This window comes from Clarias gariepinus, chromosome 25, assembly GCF_024256425.1.
Source record: "Clarias gariepinus isolate MV-2021 ecotype Netherlands chromosome 25, CGAR_prim_01v2, whole genome shotgun sequence".
Lineage (NCBI taxonomy): Eukaryota > Metazoa > Chordata > Actinopteri > Siluriformes > Clariidae > Clarias > Clarias gariepinus.
The window spans coordinates 1703654-1723980 of NC_071124.1; the positions used below are offsets into that span (position 1 = coordinate 1703654).

The window sequence follows — 20327 nt, forward strand, 5'->3', positions numbered from 1 at the left end:
GCGGTTTATAATCATCTCCCCTTTTTAAATCAGCTGCTTGATTTCCTTTGACAGCTTTAATTTAAGCCAGGTGAGGATGAGGAGCGCGCGGCTGGTCCTGTGCTGCTCGCTTGCGGTTTGGCCTCGATCCGACCGGGACAAAGGCGCTCTTTTACAGCCGTCGCTGCTTCTGCGGCTGGAGAAAAGAGAGCAGGGGAAATCAAACACCTTCTCCAAACAGCAGAAAGGTCAGAGATGACGTGATTTGGGAAAGACCGTGGCCCTGTGAGCCACTTTCGCTAAGTCGTGGAGACTATAAGTAGCCTCTGGCTTTGTTTACACACACACAACCTGGTACCACATAAACACCGGGGATGTGCGCTGGGGTTGTGTGTGCAGTTAGGCTTCAGAGTCATCAGGGGTAAAACACACACACACACACAAGCGTAAATAGTACACTTTGTCTTTATCTTTGATCTCATTTTAGTGTAACACTCGGTTAATCACCAGAGACGTGTGTGTGCATGCGCGTGTATATGTGTGTGTTTGTGTGCGTAAAAACAAAACACTCAGGTTGCGTAATGTGTTTAATAAAACCTCAGGGAGAAAACAAAGTTAATTTGATGATCTGCAGAAATTTAACACACTTCTGGGAAGCCGAATCGTGCTGTCTCGCACAAAATTCGTAAAAATTCTTCTTAGACTGCGTAATGCAAAGTTTAGCGCTGCTCCAACTGATGACAAAGTGTGACAAAGTCTATATCCATGTGAGAAAGTAGTTTTTAAACTCTGTAAGCACGGGCGCTGCCATGACGGTCGTTCACAATCCACCAATAGGATGACGGCAAACTCACAGCACGGCTGCACATACGGTATAGCCAGAGAGAGGACACACACTGTGGGAGAGAACACACTCTGTCACCAAGTCTGTTACAGGACACACGGGGATCTTAGATGGTGAAAGAGTCTGAAAGAAAATCACAGAATTATTTATTTCTTTTTAAAAAATCAGTCGAGTGTTCTTTAGTAAAATCTAAAGAATGCAGTGGAAACCATTAGACTGATTCTAATAACATGATGGAAACCATTAGAGGTTGTTGTTTTTTTCCCAGCAGGAGGACGAGTAAGGCCAGCGGAGGGCAGTGTGTGCAAAGTCATGAACATTGACTGATTGAAGATCTGTGTGTGAGGTGTCTATATGTTTATTTATTCATTTGTTTATCTGATTGTATGTATATATGTATATACACATGTGGGTGCAGTAAGTGAGTCTGTACTTCATCGTACGTCTGCTTTTTCCTCCTCATGATTCATTCGGATAAATCACTCTCTCCTCGAGTCGCCATCTCATCTCCTCGGCTCCTTGGCGTCCGAGCGTCAGTGCTGTGATTTTAGGCAGCGCACCATGCACTCATAATAAATTGGATTTTCTGATTTAATTATGTTTATAAATATTACTCTGGAAATAGGTATGTGGTGTGTGTGTGTGTATGCATTACAGTATGCATACACATACACACACACACACACACACATATATATATATGCTGGGTTCAGCGACAGGTGGGCACCGGGGGTCTTTGCCAGGTTTCAGGACACCGTTTTTAGCCTCGTGGAAAATTTTGCAAAGATTCTTCCAGGAGCGTTGAAGGGGGAAGTTTGGGGCTGCGAGGAAACATTTGGGTGCGAGAGAGAGAGAGAGAGAGAGAGAGTATTTTACACTACAGGTCACACTCATACTGTACTCTCACACTGTGCTACAGTATAATTACCCCTCTCTCATGTCTTATAACCCTGCTCTGTTCTGCGCTTTGATTGGTCAGAAGGTGTTGATTAAGTTTCTGTAACAGCAGCCCGGACTGTAATGCCGGTTTATGTTATTGTCCTCGCTCTGATTTCCTCGAGTAGCTCGTTCACAGGAAGGTTGGAGTTTTCTGTAAGGATGCGTGTGGTTTAAGTAATTTGTATGGAAGGAGTCTCCAGTGTCAGTTTGTAACCCGACAGAGGAGTTTACACTTCATGTTTGGAGCTGCTATAACGTAAATAAGAAGAGAAACTAAATTGTTTCAAAACATTATATGTAACTAAAAAAAGATAAAAAGGAAGTCTCCAACTCTTAGTGAATAAGCCGTTGCTGTAGCAACCATAAAGTATCAGAGTGAGCACATTAATATAAAATCTGCTAATTTAGAGAATGAATCAACACCCAGTGACATGAGGACTGGCCCCAGCGTGTGGTAATAGCATCAGAAGCATGCTTATCAGGTAGAGGAATGGTGCATCGTGGGTCTGATGATCTCAGTTTGACCGAAAGCGCTCCGAGTGTACGGTGCGGTCTCATTACGTGGAGTTTTGTGTTTTGGCTGCGAGATTCTGATGAGTTCATCACTGTATGTAGGCCAGATAAAAATATCGCCAGCGCTGGGCCACCACTGCTCTGTGATCTGGGGTTAAGTGAGTTTAACTCATGACTAAAGAATCCTTTAAGGATTTGCGCGTTTTGCCTGCGACAGCACTCTCCAAGCAAATAACCGCCAAGTCCAAACCTACAGAGAACGAGAAACTAATTCCACTTGATTAATATCCCCCAAATACAGCTCCCTCACTGCTAGCAAGCAGACTTTTCAGGAGCAATAAGTGAGATACACGTATAATAATCACACATCACCTGGACAGGAGACATCACTAAAATTAGTCCCGTAACGTCTAATCTCAGTTTTACAGCCGCTCGTTTCCTGTTGTTCCTCCTCACGGGAATCCGTCTCATTTTTGCCAAGTTTAGGTCGCGGTTGAATTAAAAAAAAAAGAAAAAAAGTAAAAGAAAACAACCATCCTCAAATAGATGTACTATTTGTGTGGTGCAGGTCAATGTGTGTGTGTGTGTGTGTATACACTTATAACCCCGTTATCATTACGAATCCCAGCAGAGCGGGGAGAAGCCCCACCGCAGCGCTGAATGCATGTCAGAATCGTGTTCATTAAACCTCGGCGTGGGAGCGAGAGAAAATAAAGTTTACACCAAGGTAGTCATTGCTGACCCGCATATACATCATACACACACACACACAAATGCAGGACTGTATATGAATACACATTCTATGTGGTCTATACGTATTTCCAGCTGCAGGCCAGAAGCAAACGAGGAAAAAATGTCAAACACATGTTGGTCAGTGTGTGTAATCAGAAAGGCATAATTTCAGGGGTGCGACATGCTAAGATCAACAATGACTCAGAATAACAGCACATTACAATAGATTAGCGTGAAGCACACACCAAACTGGAATGTACCGGACTGAGAAATACTTACCTTTATGATAATTGTACTACCGTAGCCTGTTCAAGCTAGCAAACACGTTCAAGGTCGATTTTAATTCCCAGTTCTGCTTTTATCTTTACACGTCACCTCAAACTAACTCCCGCTCCGCTGATTCCCCACAAATCAGAAATCTTTTGTTGAAGTGCGAAGCCATATTAACGGGCGCGAAACATGGCTCCTAAAACGTTTATCATGTAAAATATTCATTACACAAGCATGTATTCTCAAAAAAATGATAGAGACGGTAAATAAGCTAGCAGCCAAATTAGCATTATAGTAAACATGCTAATCACAAACTAGCATTACCAGGCTTTTCACAAATTACCGTGTTAAACCAGCATGATAGAAAACTAGCATCATAGTAAACAAGTTATTCAGCACTGTGATGGGAAATGGGTTAATGTACAAACTTTATATGTAAAAGCTTAAGACAAAGAATAGAACTAGCATAATAGTAAAAAGACTGGCTTATAATCTATCATGACAGTAAATAGCATGTAAATTAGAATGTAACCATGGTAACTGTGATCTTTGAAGTAGAACCGTTTGGCAGCGGCCTGAACCACGCCGTGATAAGCGAGTTAAAACAGCAGAAGTGTGTGAAACCTGCATGTGTGAAGTGGGCTAAAGCTAGAGCAGTGTGTGGGTGTGTGTACGTGTGTGTCGGCTGTCGCCATGTTCCCGTTGCTCCGTTGCTTCTGAGTCGTTTCCCAGCCGTGTGACCTGCGCGCTCACCTGTATGTGAATTTTGACACAGCTCTGATGCATGCCTCTTCTCTACGGAGATCTGGACCTTTCCTCAGGATCGCATGACAATAACAAACGCTCATAAACATCTGGAGCCTGCCGGAGAGGCACCATGTCAGGGTTCCTGAAGCTTGAGAACCAAGCTGAGACCTTTACGCATACACCAGCAAAACACACACACACACACACACACACACACACAAAACATTTTCTTCACATACCTGGGATTATTTTGATTAAAGGTCAATGCTAATGATTTCAAGAAGAGAGTGTGTGATGTTCTGTTTTCATTACCTTGGCTTAAATGCTTTGGGTGTGGTCTCACAGCCTTATGGTTTTTGTTTCTGTTTTCTTTTTTGGTGATATTTCGTAGCAATGAATACGTAGCAAAAAAAAAAAAATATGGGTAAAAAAAACAAAGCAGCACTAAACATTCATTCATTTCATTAATCTTCATTACACATGATCCTGTACACAGGGTCACGGGGGCCCTGGAGACTATCCTAGGAGACTTAGGGCACCAGGCGGGGTACACCATGGAAGGGGTTCCAGTCCATCACTGAGTGTTAAACATATCACACACAATATGTTTGTAATATTCAGACAAGCAGACAACATACAAAAGCAAACTAGCGCTATAGTTAACAAGCTAATACATGAACTAGCATAACAGTAAACAAGTTGCATTATAAACTAGCATTGTAATAAATACACGAATTAAAGTCAGTGATCGTTAAACTTTCATAAAACCTTATTGCTTGAAGGCATATTTAGTTTAGACGTAATAAATTACTCCAGGATTAAATTCAAATAAAATAAAAGAATATTATTTATTAATAATAATAATAATAATAATAATAATATTCTGTTAAGATTAATTTTAGAAAAAGCTCAGATTAGAGCTCAGCAGGAAGCGGCCTCTCATGGAGGAGCGGTAGGAAACGAGGGTGAGGAGAAGTCACACACACACACACACACACGGATGATCACAATGGCCATCTTTGTGTGCGAGTGTTTTGAGGTGTGATCAGCTTTCAGTTTTTCATTTTGCACCTCGGCCGAGTTCCAGAGTGAAATAAATAAAGCACAAAGCAGCTCAGTTTTATACACACACACACACACACACACACAGAGAATCGGCTTTGATCATATTGCCATTTATTTGAGTGATAAAGTAAGACATTCCTCTGCGGGTGGATTATTGGGGTTCGATATTAAAGCCTGAGTGACTGATGCGTAGACGTGACCTCATAACGGATTCTTATGGAGTTTATTACAATATTAACATCTGATATATATATATATATATTGTATTTTAACAGCAATTTTTTAAAAACTTTTTTATGGAAATGGAATATATTGTAATATGCAGTTAATGTTCTACTAAACATACATCAGATATACAGTTTAATCTTTATTCATCTTCAGGATATTGTGTTTTTGTTCAAGTATCTGCTCTTTTTACACTCTTTATTCATGTTTAAACATGATTGTATATAATGTAGAGTAATACTGCACTATTAACGAATCAGAGTCTTTTAGTTATTGTGTTATAAAGATGGAAATATCTGCACATGGCCAATGGCTTTATTCAGCACGGATGAATAATAAATACTTATAGTAGCTTTTCACTGTCAGTTCCCCATCCTCCTTTTACACACACACACACACACATACACACACACACATACACTCGCACTCCTCTCATGGGAAATGATCAGAATATTTTCAGAGTGCTGAGCGATATTTCCTGGCCTGCCAGGTCGAACTCTACTGCGGCAGAGCGATATGAAAAAGTACAAAAATAAAAACTTTATCATAAAGTCGTAACCTCGTACAAGGTAAAAAAAAAAAAAACATGTCTTAAGTCTTATTCAGTATATGCTGTACTATATATATATATACACACAAACACACACTGAGTTTCCGGTTTGTCAGGTTTCATCTACACTCTAAAAGGACTGCGTACGACCTGTTGTTTTGCACTAATGTTAAAGTTGGCACCTCTCTACACGATGTTCATTAATCAAAAGGGGGCAGCACTGAGCAGATAATCAAGACAATGTAGATATACCTAATAAACTGGCAACCCAGTTAGCATAACACGACAAACTAACCGAATGTAACTGAAATCTTTATGTACAGATAGACAACCCTTACAAAATAAAAAAACGATAATGTGTTAACAAAAGAAGACAAAAGTCCAGAGGTCCAAAGAGGCCATGCTGATTTCCTGTCCCGTCGTCATGAACATGTGGGTCTACCTGTCCTGATTGGGTTTTATAAGGATAACGAATTAAACGATTTGGCTCCTGGATCAGGAGTTTTTAATTTCATCTGTAGAGAAGTGACTTTAAACATGCCCGAGCCACACAGTTCACTCCACCATGCAAAGCAGCATTTCCGTCAAATGAGCAATTTCTGATTTAAAAATATGAGCTTTAGCCGGGGACGTACAGTATACACAACGCCTTGCTAACATTAGCTTATTACGTAGAAGCTCTCGCAGTCTTGCTACTCTTGTAACATTTACCTACTTAAACTTGTGTATTTAGTGATTGCAAGATCACAGAAGTTGTTGCTATATTTTTCAGACGCTACTGTATGAACGCTTAGCCGATTAAAAGAAGCAGCACAACTTTTTCAATTATGGCATGAGAATTATTAAAATATTCCAAATGAGAAACCCCAGCACAGTTTTTTTTAGTCAATTAGCTTAGCTATTTAAAAAAGCTTGTAATTTTTCCAGTAACACTAGTCACCGCTATACATGTTTAGCCTAAATTAGGTGCTAAGTGCTAAGTACATTAACAAGTATTTAACCTAACAGCTGTATTAAATGCTGACTAAAAATTGCTTATTGTATGAGGTGTTAGCGACACTATTAACTACAAACTGTTATTAACCAATTAATCTTGCGTTTGTTCATGCTAGCACTGGCAGTTTGCTAGCACGAGTCACGCTTTTACTTGGTGGCTAACATACATGTGGCAGAAGGCAGAATGTTAATGTGAAAACGGGACAAAGAAGAAATGACCACCTGGAATCTGCAGAAACATTTAAAGAATCATTTACATCATGATATTATACAGAACATGTACACAAAGCTGAAGTCCGCTGCTGCTCGATTAGCCGTATGTCTGACGCTACTGTCTTTTTTGTGTCCGTTTGGAGATGTTTGAGCTCAGCGTGAGGGACGCTGTTATTGTTGGACGCTCTGCTCCGTTACGGCGTGTGTCCTTGGACTGAGGTTTCAGATCACCGCGAAAACTCTGAACGCTTTTCCTCCTGTGGGATTCCGCAAGCTGGAGGGAGGAAGAAGAATAATGGCTGTTCATTTGGTTTCACACACACGCCATTTACATGCTTTATGACTCTAGTCAGTAAACCCCGTACTCTGGGTGGTCCTTTAATCCTCCTCAAATCTATGAGCTTTACCTCGGCCACAATTTAAATGAAACTAAATCAGCTGATTTAATGTCTGACTGAAACCAGCATGACATCATTGGCACAAAGTTCCAGTCATCCGCTTTGTAATTGCTTGCTCACAATGTCCTACAGCACTGTGCTGATTAATTCTCTATAACAGCAGCTCACACTGATAGTAGTGCAGGTTTATTCTAATGCGCTCGCTCTGATATGTTATGGTATCAGTAACGGTGCCCGCTCCACTCATAATAAACCGATTAGAAATCACTGATAGGGTGAAGATTTTGTAACAGGACAGCGGAGTTTGTGGTTTTTCGGGAACAAGGCAGACTCTACCTCTCTGATGTGATGCTGTTCTGGTTTGAGCCGCTATAGTGCCGCCTCTTCTCCACCGGCATCACGTCCAGATATCCACCCGAGTCATTCTGAATCACACCAGCGTGAAGCGCAGCACGACAAATACTGGAGGTCTGTTTAAAAAAAGACACATGGAGTAAAAGAGAAAGAGAGATTCAGCCCTGTAGAAAAAACAACAGCTCTGAATAAATGAATATTAAAATATAAATGTTTAAAGAGTATAATGAGTGCATCTTCAAAGCATACATCATACGTCAGGCCACCTCATGTGTGGCGGTGTGCTGGAGATTCAGCATTTAAAAGTTTAACCTTCGTACAAACCTCTGGGTGGGAAAAGCATACCGAGACTGTCCTTCTTGGTTGCTTCTCCGATTAATGCTTTTCAAGTCCGTCTTAAAATTGAGGTGCATAGAAGGACATTACCATAGGTCTTGGTTGTTATACATTTTTCTGCTCTGTACACCAAGTGAGAAGTTTCTCATAATTAATTGGGGCCAAATTCCATAACCCTCGTTCCATGCAACAATGCGTTCCAACGTTCAGCTGAGACTCATAGAAAGCTTCTGCAGTCCCACTGAGCTAAACTGAGATGTTATCTTTCATTGTTACGCAATATTAAACACATTGTTGCATGAAATGAGGGTTGTGGAGATTGGCTCCACTAACACTGTACTCATGTGCAGGATGACAAACCTACAGTTCGGTACTGTAGGGCAAAACTGAAAACATATAATGACCAAAGTCCTATGGTAATGTGATATATATGCACCTCAATTTTGATATAAGACAGACATTAAAAACCCAAATTACACCTTTAAACCCTGATTAAAACTTTTCCAGAATTTTTCTCCCAGAAGCTCCTTGGTACTTAACCCTACGTTTACTAGGTATTTTCTGTAAATCGGTGACATTTTTCCCACCTGTTTTAAGGGCTCGAGTTGAGGTTACACATTATCAAAACAAAATATGTAAAAATCTGTTTTTTGTTTAATTTAGATTTCTTTCATTTGTATCTTATGTAAATAAAAGTTCAATAATTTCCAAATAATTTCTTTTCTGTTTTATGTGAAAAGAGAAAATGTTCAAATGATTAGGGTATTACAGTACAGTATATGCATAAAAAAAAAAACAACTTACATCTGCATAGTATCGGGTCCCGATCACACGGGCGTGGCTGTTGTACAGGCAATTACGAGGACAATACAACCTGAAAATTTAAAATTGATTGATAGATTTAAAAGAAGAGGTCATTAATAACACGCATAACTGATTCTAATTATCTGTGCATGCATTATCTAAAGAAAGTCAGATTAAAGTCAGTAACCTTGGACAGTGTGTGACGGGCTTTTTGAAAGGACAATATTCAGCCACCGTCATGTCACAGGAAACCGCTTTTACTGTGGAAGAAAAGATAAAACTCCTAACAGATTCTGCTCTGATGTTTGTTCACAAGCTAGTTTTAGTTTGGTTACGTTAACGTCACGTGTACTGACCTGGTACCTTGGACACAGTGAAGGCATTAGCACTCTGATCTTTCCTACAAAGAAATCAAATGAAGAAAATTAAAAAGTCAGAACTGAATGCTTTTCCTCAGTGTGTCAGTGAGACGTTAATGGAGCTGAGCAGCTCGGAGACTCACGCCAACGTCTGAACTCCATTTTGGTAGGACTCTGTGAAACGTGTTCGTCTCCCAACTCTAGTGATGTCCAGCCAGCCTCCGTCATCATCTATAATCCCGGCGTGCAAACCGGCACCACAGATACTCGATTGCTGAATGAAACAGAATCATTAGCTGTAAATGTATTTGTAAAAGATTATTGTATTAACATTATACATGCTTCTATATCTTTTATCCACTGAGTGTAGTCTCAGTTCCTGCTGTTTAGCTTGAATGAGTGATGAACAATTAATCACATAAAAACAATTAGCAATTAGCAATTATCTGATCACAAAAAGTCGCAATTTATTATTTATTTGGATAACATTCTGTTGACAGTTTCTTTTTTGCCATTATTTCCTATGTAGCTATTTAATGTAACTTACTAAATGCTACATTAAATAGTTTAATTCACAATCACAACATGTGTCATAATACCGCAATGTGATTTTTCTAAATGAAAAGTTTTTCTTGGCTGGAATTAGATCTGTGATGCCAGGCCTAGGCAACATGCCAGTGTTTCATTATTGTAATAAACTTCTAAAACATTGTGGATGTTGTGATATCTTTTTTTTTAAATTTTTTAAAAAATAATTGTTTAGAGATGAATGAATAAAATTTCTCTGATGAGCAAACCAAGGGTGAATTATTTATTAGAAACTGTTAAATGTTCAAACATTTAACGTTTTGTTTACATTTAAGTCCCTTCTTCTGAAAGTTACCAACTTTTTTAAATGTAAATGTTTTAAACAATAATGTCAGAGCTGCTGTTATAGATTTTAAATAAAAATAAATGTATTTAAAAATATAAAATGTATTTAAATTAAGTAATGCAAGAAGAAATGTAATGATGTGCATGACCAATCAGAATCCAAACAGTCTCTACTGTTCCACCTTTAAACATGTCTCTATTGTCTCGGTGTTAATTCTCTGTTAATGAGCTATAAATACTGTAAATATTAATCACAGTTGTCCATCACTGCAATCTGACTTCCTGTTCCTCATTGTTCTAATTTGGTGATAATGGAATGTGACTGTGTGGAACAAACATGAGTGCAGTTTAAATCACGTACCACTTCATAGTATCCCGATCCCAACACTTTTCCGTAGTTGTATAAGCAGCCAGGTGGACATTCATACCTGTTCATAAAAAGAAAGTTACTTGCTTAAGAAATGCCAGCGAGTGAGGGAGATGTTACAAAGTAAAGTGTTTACCTGTTACAGGTGGTTCCTTTACACCGATCTCGTAACTTTACATCACACTCCACCTGCTGAGCTGCAAAATAGGATGAGACAGAATACATCTGACTGACCGGACATCTGACAGGAACTGTTTGTAAGTATGGTTGTGGGAAAAGCTTGCATAAACAGGAACTTGGATCAAAAGGTGCAGGCTATTTGTTGGTAACTCGTATACACCCGAAATTGAAAGGACCATTGGAACAGCCTTTCAATTAACGTTCAGGATTCGGTCACAGTGTTTAAGTCTAACCTATTCATTTAGCCAAGCATTTTTGTAAATAGATTTGTATTGGGTAAAGGAGCAGATCTGGGGGACTCATGGACGTAGAGTATTATGGTGAACTGGTATGTTTAGATGCTGTCCTCCCCACTCTCACTGACCACTCAGGTTTGTTGACGGTGAAGTGACTGGTTGCTTTACATCCCAGGGGGAGCCCTCATGTCCAATCCAGTCTGATGCCCTACTTTTGGCTTGTTGTTCTCATCACATCAGAAAACACTCACTGCTGGGTTCCACTTAGGACACATGAAGATGGATTGGACTGCATTTGATCCACCAGAATCAGTGTGACTGCAGACAGATTTCTGTAGTCTCTATAATCACCATCAGTGAATATTTGGTAACCTTAACAAGGGTTCATGATATGACTTCATGTTAGTTTATTATCATCATAGTTTAGTATCATTATCATCCAAATCAGGATCGTTCCCTTTTAACCCTGGTTCCTTTGAAGGTTCTGAAGAAGCTTTTTTTATTCAGTACCATCACGTCTAGTTGCTCATTAGGGACAAATGTTTTTCATTTACATCCAGAATTTCTATTCCTGTAAAGCTGCTTTGTCGCTTTACAATGTCGCATTTTACACATAATTCGATTTTTCCACTCAGATTTTCAGCTGTTTCTTAAGAGCATGCACTAAAATCACTCCAATTCTTAACTTTTCTATTATGTTCTATAAAATTCTTGCTTAAAATCTTAGTGGAGGATTTAATTCAACCTGACTTTAAACATTTCATAGTAAAAGTGTTTAGAGTTAACAGTCCACTGTACACTGAGCGTGGATGGAAGCACATACACATTTGCTCAGTACTGACGATCTCGTTCCTGTCCAGGCCGCGGTTACGTGACGGTGTTGACGCTGGCCTTGGTGCTGGTGTTGGTGTGTGCGAGTGATCAGCAGGTGGTAATGACTGGCTGTGCGATGGCTCTGGCTCAATGTAGTTACTCTCCTCTGGCTCGGGGCCGAAATATCTCTGACTTCCATCATCTAATAATATAAATATATAAACAATCATAAATCATAAATAATCACGAGTCAACACCCACTGCGGTCAGAACAGCAACAGGTCCAAATGAAGGAGCAATTCAAATACTCATTAACACTAAATTATATTTAATCTTATATTATTAAATATTTATACAAGTGTTGATTCCACATTATTTATTTATATTTATAATTATTTAACACTCAGTTTAATACTGGATTATAATTAAATCCTCAGGTACTAACTTCAGAGTAATAATACAGAAGGTGTAATACGAACAACTGGCGGTACCTTTATAGCAGAGGTTGTCCCTGCAGCCTCCGCCGTAGCTGGGCGGACACGCTGAACACGGCCGGCCATGTTTATACGGCGCGTGACCCCACCAGTTCCCCCTAACATCACCACAACAGCACTTCAGCTACAATAAAACACTTTTAGTTTGTAATAATTGTGTGAGTTCTGATAATGAAGTGTATCACTGAAACCCAGTCGGGGGGTTTACGGTACTTACGGTGGTGAGTAATTACACACTAGATAGACGGCTTTGGCCCAGATCATCCCCCAGACGTTCATGTTATAACAGACGTTGATGGCACAGCCGATTTTACTGCTGGTGGCCCAAACCAACTGCAAACAGAAACCAGTCCAGTTTGTTAACAGTCATGTGACTATAATCATTCCCACTGAGTAACGCACAAAACTGACTGGAGCGAAAGGCATGATGTTATAACCCAGAGGTTACAGTATATCCATTTTAACACTTTTCTCACATCGGACACCATGATTGGTTAAGTGTGTTAAATCATGCTTAGATCGGCAGATGAAGTGTTTGAGCTATTATATACAGTACACAAAGGAGGGGTTTAGGTAAAAAAAAAAAAAAAAAAAAGTTTTGGGGACAAACAAGCAGCTTCGACTGAACTGTTAGAACAGAAGCTAAAAATAAAAAAAGACATTAAATACTGTATATTACACAGTGATGGGTAACATAACCAGGGGTGGGGGGGGGGGGTCCTTTTCGCTATTTTGTCCATAATTACACTATAGTTCAGATGATAAAAACACCCGAACCTCCAGCATCACACACTTTATACCAACATTCTACTGCTGTATAAAAGGGAACGGACGGCAAACTGACTACACTCATTTCTGCTCTCCAGTTTTTAGAGAATACACTCCACCACCCTGTGTGTGTGTGTAAGTGTGTGTGTGTACCTGTGTGTAGTGTGTACAGACAGGCCCGGAGCACCTGTATGGACAGTAGGGGTTACACTCCTGGGGATAGGGGAAGCTGAAGTGCTGAACTTCATCATACCACGCCTGCACATGAAAGGTCGGAGGTCGCTCTCTATAAAAAATAAAATTAGACAGATTTATAATCCCTTTAATCACAGATTCACAAAAACATCATGCAACATACTACTGTGTATTTTACTAAACACCATTGTACCACGATGTACTCCACTATACTGAACTATACTACACCATACACATACACAGTACTATACTATCCAACACAATACTGCACTATACTATGCTATACTATACTATACTACACCATACCAGACAACACAGTATCTTATATTGTATCTTACACAATCCCATACCACACTTTATTTTCACCATAGAATACTGTACAGTTATGTAATGTTCTATACATACTATATACACCATACTATAATACACTATACTTTGCTATGCTAGTCTATACTACACCAACCACACAACACATTACTGAAATATATTCCATATTACACTATACAGTATTATATTATATCAATGTAATGTGCTATACATTACTATACTATAATACTCTATACTGGACTATACCATACAACACAGTTTTTCAACATACTATACTATACTATACTATACCTTACGCAACTAAGTAGTGTTGTACTACTATACTATACACCACTGGATTGCACTATACTATACTATACTATACTATACCTTACGCAACTAAGTAGTGTTGTACTACTATACTATACACCACTGGATTGCACTATACAATACTATACTATACTATACCTTACGCAACTAAGTAGTGTTGTACTACTATACTATACACCATTGGATTGCACTATACTATACAATACTATACTATACCTTACGCAACTAAGTAGTGTTGTATTACTATACTATACACCACTGGATTGCACTATACTATACTATACAATACTATACTATAGTATACCTTACGCAACTAAGTAGTGTTGTACTACTATACTATACACCACTGGATTGCACTATACTATACTATACAATACTATACTATACTATACCTTATGCAACTAAGTAGTGTTGTACTACTATACTATACACCACTGGATTGCACTATACTATACAATACTATACTATACCTTACGCAGCTAAGTAGTGTTGTACTACTATACTATACACCACTGGATTGCACTATACTATACTATACTATACTATACCTTACGCAACTAAGTAGTGTTGTACTACTATACTATACACCACTGGATTGCACTATACTATACTATACTATACTATACTATACCTTACGCAACTAAGTAGTGTTGTACTACTATACTATACAACACTGGATTGCACTATACTATACTATACTATACTATACCTTACGCAACTAAGTAGTGTTGTACTACTATACTATACACCACTGGATTGCACTATACTTTACTATACCTTACGCAACTAAGTAGTGTTGTACTACTATACTATACAACACTGGATTGCACTCTACTATACTATACTATACTATACTATACTATACTATACTATACTATACCTTACACAACTAAGTAGTGTTGTACTACTATACTATACACCACTGGATTGCACTATACTATACTGTACTATACTACTCTATACTATACGACTCTATACATCACAGTATTGCACTGCACCATCCAACACTATACGACATTTTTTTCTTATAGACTATGACTGCTAATCCTACACTATTCATTAAGTCTCCTTTATTGTATTATATTGTATAAAACTACATACACACTGCACTGCACTACACAGTCAATTTCACAGATACTATACTACAGTACATTATACTGTAAAATGTTTTCATATCATATACAGTTAATATGCTTTAACATACTATATACCAACTGCATGATTGTGCTAGATACTATGCAATGTGTTAGAATAGATAACATCCTATATATATGCTCTACTGTGTCACTCTGTCTCTGTACCAGGTACAGTGACTCTGTAACTGGTACAGTGACTCTGTCTCTGTACCAGTTATGTTTATAACGATTTTATAAATATACCGGTTCGATAATCATTTTTACAAATGTTACCATTTTATAGAAACGTAGCAAATAATTCACTCCTATCATACAGGATGCTGTGCTGCCTGTCAATGTGTGAATAGTTTAGAGCACCACCAGCAGGAGGATAGAGGAACTGCAACATTTTACCACCTCAAACCAAATGTATATAAATGAAAAAATATAATTAAAAGTAAATAATTGTGGGGTCACTCTGGGGTTACTGTACATGTATTGGCAAATAAAATCACTTACATACACAACTGAATCAATTTTTCCCCCATCTCTACAATTAACAGATGAATATTTCTGTGAATATTTGAGAATAAAGTATTTCTTACACTGCGTTATCACAATTTGAAAAGCCCGGAGTGTTTTATACACGAGCTAAAGCTCACCTGCCCCAGTGCGCCCCCAGGTTCTGTCCGATCTGCGTGAGCAGGTGAGATGGGCCGTGCCGCCACTGACACTCGTGAGCCCAGTCCTCTGCACTGCGCTCCAACTCGGTGTCCCACACCTGAGACCACACACACACACACACACACACACACAGTTGTACAACTTGTTAGACCCATTATACTTGGATCTCCAGTGAACACATCATGAAATAAAAGGTGAATAAAGTTTAAAGGTTTTTCTCTGTATGGTAAGGTATTGTCAAATTGTTGTATTTTTGCTCCTGTGCGTCACTTCATGGCTGATTGCTCATTATGCCTCGCTGATCCTCTACACATCAGATCATGGCTTAGCAGCTATAATGTGTACGTGGACAAAGAGCTCTGTGTAAAAGCTCTGACGTTTCCCCTCTGTAAACTGTGCCCACTGGTGCTTCGTTCATCTACAGAACATGAAACCTACTAATGTGCACTTAAACCTGATTGTGGATGCTGATCTGTTCCATGTGCATGTTTATGAAATGGCCATTCTTTAAATCCAGTAATTCTTATTTTTTTTACCTGTTTCAGTAAAACATGTTGCATTAAACAAGTTCCGCACAACTTCATGCGAATAAGGGAAAGTCGGGAAAAAACTTTCCAGAAATAGATGAACACGTGTGTAGTTCAGCAGCAATAAACCTGCATAAACTTAGCCGTGTTGGCTGCTGGCCTGTGATTATCTTCACCACAAGCATGCAGAATCTCAACCTGAGTGCAACGCTGCAAGCCGCTCGTCCTATTTCACGCTCCGCCTCGTGGCACTTCTGTTACCTGACTCTGGCTTTCTGCCACCGCTCACTTGCTGTAATTCCTCATTACGACCGAGTCCTGACTTTAGAGTTCATTCCAGCTGAAACATGAACCCTTCGTGACCTCCACTGCTTCCTGTGCAGAGTAATTACCCAGAAGTCTTTGGGGCAGCCAGTGGGTTATTGTTGCTCTGCTCTTTGGGGGGCCACACACAGAACCACAGTGTTCTGCTCGGCTCCGGAGATGAACAGATTACACTCTGCAGGTCTGAGAAAGCCGGCTTTAAAAACACAGCTGATGGGTGGGGAGGGGGCGGGGTGGTTAGCTGGTGGGAGGGGTTTCTGTTAGGTCAGGGCTTTTTTTTTTACTTTGTGAACTCTCTTAGTTTATATTACACCACTTAATATACAGTATATACTACGCATTTACTTTACTTTTATATCTATTAACTACAAAACAAAAACAGACACGCCTCGTTCACTGAGACTGACAGGCACAGAGGCCACGCCTCCTCCCGCGAGATTGACAGGCACAAACGCCACGCCTCTTTCTCCCTGACTGACATTGCACCTGTCAGACATCATGAAATCCTTTCCCCTATATTTGGTTTAAAATTTGATCTCTGAACATAAACTTTTGACCTTTGACCTCAGAGCGAGTTTTCGTCTCCACTGTTGCCAACTGCACTTTGCTGGACAAATCATCTAAGACTCATATTTGCTGAAGGTCCACTACTACTCTGGGAACTGAGAAACAGCCAGAAGAAACAGGAGCTTTGGCTGGAGGCCAGCAGCAGCAGCAGGCGAGTTGAGGTTTGAGTGAAGGGTCCAATAAGGGAACGATGGCGCTGCTGCCTTCCAGCTGGACTAAACTGTTGACCACAAACCTGTACATGGTTCAAGATTTTTTTTTCACCTCAACTATGGCAGTGAGAAACTGATGCACGGATTGTACAGGTGTAATCTTCAGGCAAACATGAAGGAGAGATTTATAGCTCATCCTCAATGCTGCTATTGACCTCCAGCTCAGACTGAACTCTGTGTGTTTTTGGAGATGATGCCAGGGTGGCGTCAGGGTGGAACAGAATAAATCATTAATCACACAGCCAGATATGATGGCTCTCAGCACATCATGGCTCAACAACCACAGCGATGCCACTGACTTACAGATCTGACTGATCCTCACCTTAACTTGATGACCTCCAACTGGATGTTCTCTAAGTCAAAACTCTCAAGTTTATACAACTACTAACTGTAGGGTTTTTATACCTGGATGTTACTCTAAATAGTGGCTGATCACTAGTTAGATAAACTCAGATCAGTAGATCTCTATCTGGAAGATCTCTAACTGCATGGACATATTGCATATTTTTCTATCTGAAAGATTTCTAATCGGAAGATCACTGGAGGGGAGATCTCCGACTAGTAGATCACTAACTGGAAGATCGCCAAATGGAAGATCGCCATCTGAAAGATTTTTAACTGAAAGATCATACTAACTGAAAGATTTCCCACTAGAACACCAATATCTGAAAGATTTCTAACCAGAAGATCTCCAACTAGAAGATCTTAAAATGGAAGATCTCCAGCTGATAGATCTCAATGGATTTTTTTTGTACCTCGGAGATGTCTACCTGAAACACTTCTAACAGGAATGCTTGTTACTTGACTGATCTGAGAAATAGTGACTGACTCTTTTAACTTCAACTGCCCTGGAATGCAAGTGCTGAAAAAAATATTTTGAAAACTCCTGTATGTTATTTCCTGAAAAGTCACTATTACAGCAAGAAACCAGAAGAAACAGGAGCTTTGGCTGGAGGCCAGCAGCAGCAGGCGAGTTGAGGTTTGAGTGAAGGGGGCAATAAGGGAACGATAGCGCTGCTGCCTTCCAGCTGAACTAAACTGTTTGCAGTCGACCACAAACCTGTACATGGTTTAAGATTTTTTTTTACCTCCACTATGGCAGTGAGAAACTGATGCACGGATTTGGACAGGTGTAATCTTCAGGCAAACATGAAGGAGAAATTTATAGCTCATCCTCAATGCTGCTATTGACCTCCAGCTCAGACTGAACTCTGTGTTTTTTTGGAGATGATGGTGCAACTCTTATTAACTAGATCTCACCATGTACTCCATGTTGGATGCAGGAGGATAAACCTGACCCCTGAGCTTGTTGTGAAGGTCGAGGATGAGCTGCATGTCGCTGTGCGAGATCGCCCTTTTGCCCCTCGGCCTGGATTCCCACCACGAGTCCTCCTTATCCATGTACTTCTCCATCATGGCTTCCAGGTGTGTGCCATTAGGGATGAACATAGCCAACGCACTCTGGACGCAGACCAGGAGCAGCACGGCACTTATGAGGCTGTGTGGCTTCATTTCCAGATAAAACCACAGAGACAATAAACCCGGTACACGATAAAATCTCTTCTTCACCTGTAAACGCAAAGCGAGATGATAAAGTGATACGTTATTTTATTTCTTTTTAATCTCTCATAAGGTTACATTTCCATCCAGTTTCTCAGCATGAGAGTTTAAACACACCTGGTTCAACTCAAGACCTTTCATGGAGTGTTAGCAGAGATTAAAGACTGAATTATTTTTCCAAACTTTCTCCAGTAAGGCATTCTCTGTCAGAAAAGCCGTTTCAGCATTTCTTGCACAAGCTTTATAATAAAGCTCTTCATAACAAATCAGTCACTCACTCATCACTCACTGTACCGCTTTATCCAGCGTACAGGGTCGCGGGGGCCTGGAGCCTATCTCAGGGTGCCAATCCATCGCAGGGCACACACACACACACTCACACACACACTAGGGGTGAATTGGAAACGCCAATTAGACTAATCTGCAGGTCTTTGGACTGTGGGAGGAAACCAGAGTGCCTGGAGGAAACCCACCAAGAACAGCGAGAACATGCAAACTATCATGCACACAATCGAACCCGGAGCCTGGAGGTGCAAGAGGCGACAGTTCTAACCACTAAGCCACCAAGTCGCCATAACGATAAATCACATGCACATGCAATATTACATTAATAACATGCATGAATATACAACTCACATTAAACACTGAGATAAAGCTGACTGCACTCAGACATATAACTCATTAATATTATAATATATAATTACTTTTTTTCATCTCATTGTTCTTTTGCGCATGCGCGGAGGTACACATCACAGCCCAGCTTTAACCATGGAAACAATCAGACGTTATTAACTGACCTTAATGCACCGCGGAGACTTCCTTACTTCTACATGTGTGTGTGTGTGTGTGTGTGTGTGTCGGTCTCGCTCTCACTCACACACTCACACTGACTTCACTGCGTTCACACACGCTCGAGCTCCGCTGATCCGCGCGCGCACCGGAGCCGGGAGCGCAGACGCAACTTCTTATATGGACCTGGGCGGGGTTTTCAGCTCTAAGCCCCGCCCCCTGAGCCGTAACACCTATCCACACCTTTCCTTCTGAAGTACAGGATTGACTTCAACTCAACTCCCACGTGACTGCTGACGATATAAACCGCGCGATTTCTCTTCATTAATATATCTATAGAATAAACTTATAATATTTAACCTGACAAAATATTTTAAAAAATCACCTGAGTATTAATCTAACATCTAATTATAGTTAGATATTAATATATATGTATATACTGATAGATTATGTGATAGAATATTAAAAAAAAAATATATATATATATATATATATATATATATATGTGTGTGTATGTGTGTGTGTATGTGTGTGTGTGTGTGTGTGTGTGTGTATGTGTGTGTGTGTGTGTATACTGTATATATATATGGGTCAATGACGTGACGCCCCCTTTTTATGTCCGGGTTAATTTTATTTTGCAGAAAAAACTATAAAATACATAAA

General features: G+C 39.8%; 1 protein-coding gene across 1 annotated transcript; it reads right to left on the minus strand.

The window, feature by feature from the left end:
* Positions 1 to 5388: 5388 nt before the first annotated feature.
* Positions 5389 to 19740, minus strand: crispld1b (cysteine-rich secretory protein LCCL domain containing 1b). The gene is made up of 15 exons (XM_053486614.1): positions 19673 to 19740; positions 18576 to 18884; positions 15664 to 15782; positions 13209 to 13341; positions 12505 to 12620; positions 12285 to 12385; positions 11804 to 11995; positions 10701 to 10761; positions 10559 to 10625; positions 9468 to 9598; positions 9322 to 9365; positions 9153 to 9225; positions 8966 to 9035; positions 7808 to 7941; positions 5389 to 7347 (listed from the first exon to the last, which is right to left on the minus strand). Exons 2-15 carry the CDS (start codon positions 18825 to 18827, stop codon positions 7296 to 7298), a joined length of 1545 nt encoding a protein of 514 aa, XP_053342589.1. The 5' UTR covers positions 18828 to 18884; positions 19673 to 19740; the 3' UTR covers positions 5389 to 7295.
* Between the last annotated feature and the right edge of the window lie 587 nt (positions 19741 to 20327).

Coding starts and splice junctions, on each gene's coding strand:
- crispld1b (XM_053486614.1), bottom strand. CDS start 18,827: ATGAAGCCACACAGCCTCATAAGTGCCGTGCTGCTCCTGGTCTGCGTC. Junction 10,762..11,803: donor CGTCAGTACTGAGCAAATGT/GTATGTGCTTCC, acceptor CCTATTTTGCAG/CTCAGCAGGTGGAGTGTGAT. Junction 9,599..10,558: donor GATCGGGATACTATGAAGTG/GTACGTGATTTA, acceptor TGTTTCATTCAG/CAATCGAGTATCTGTGGTGC.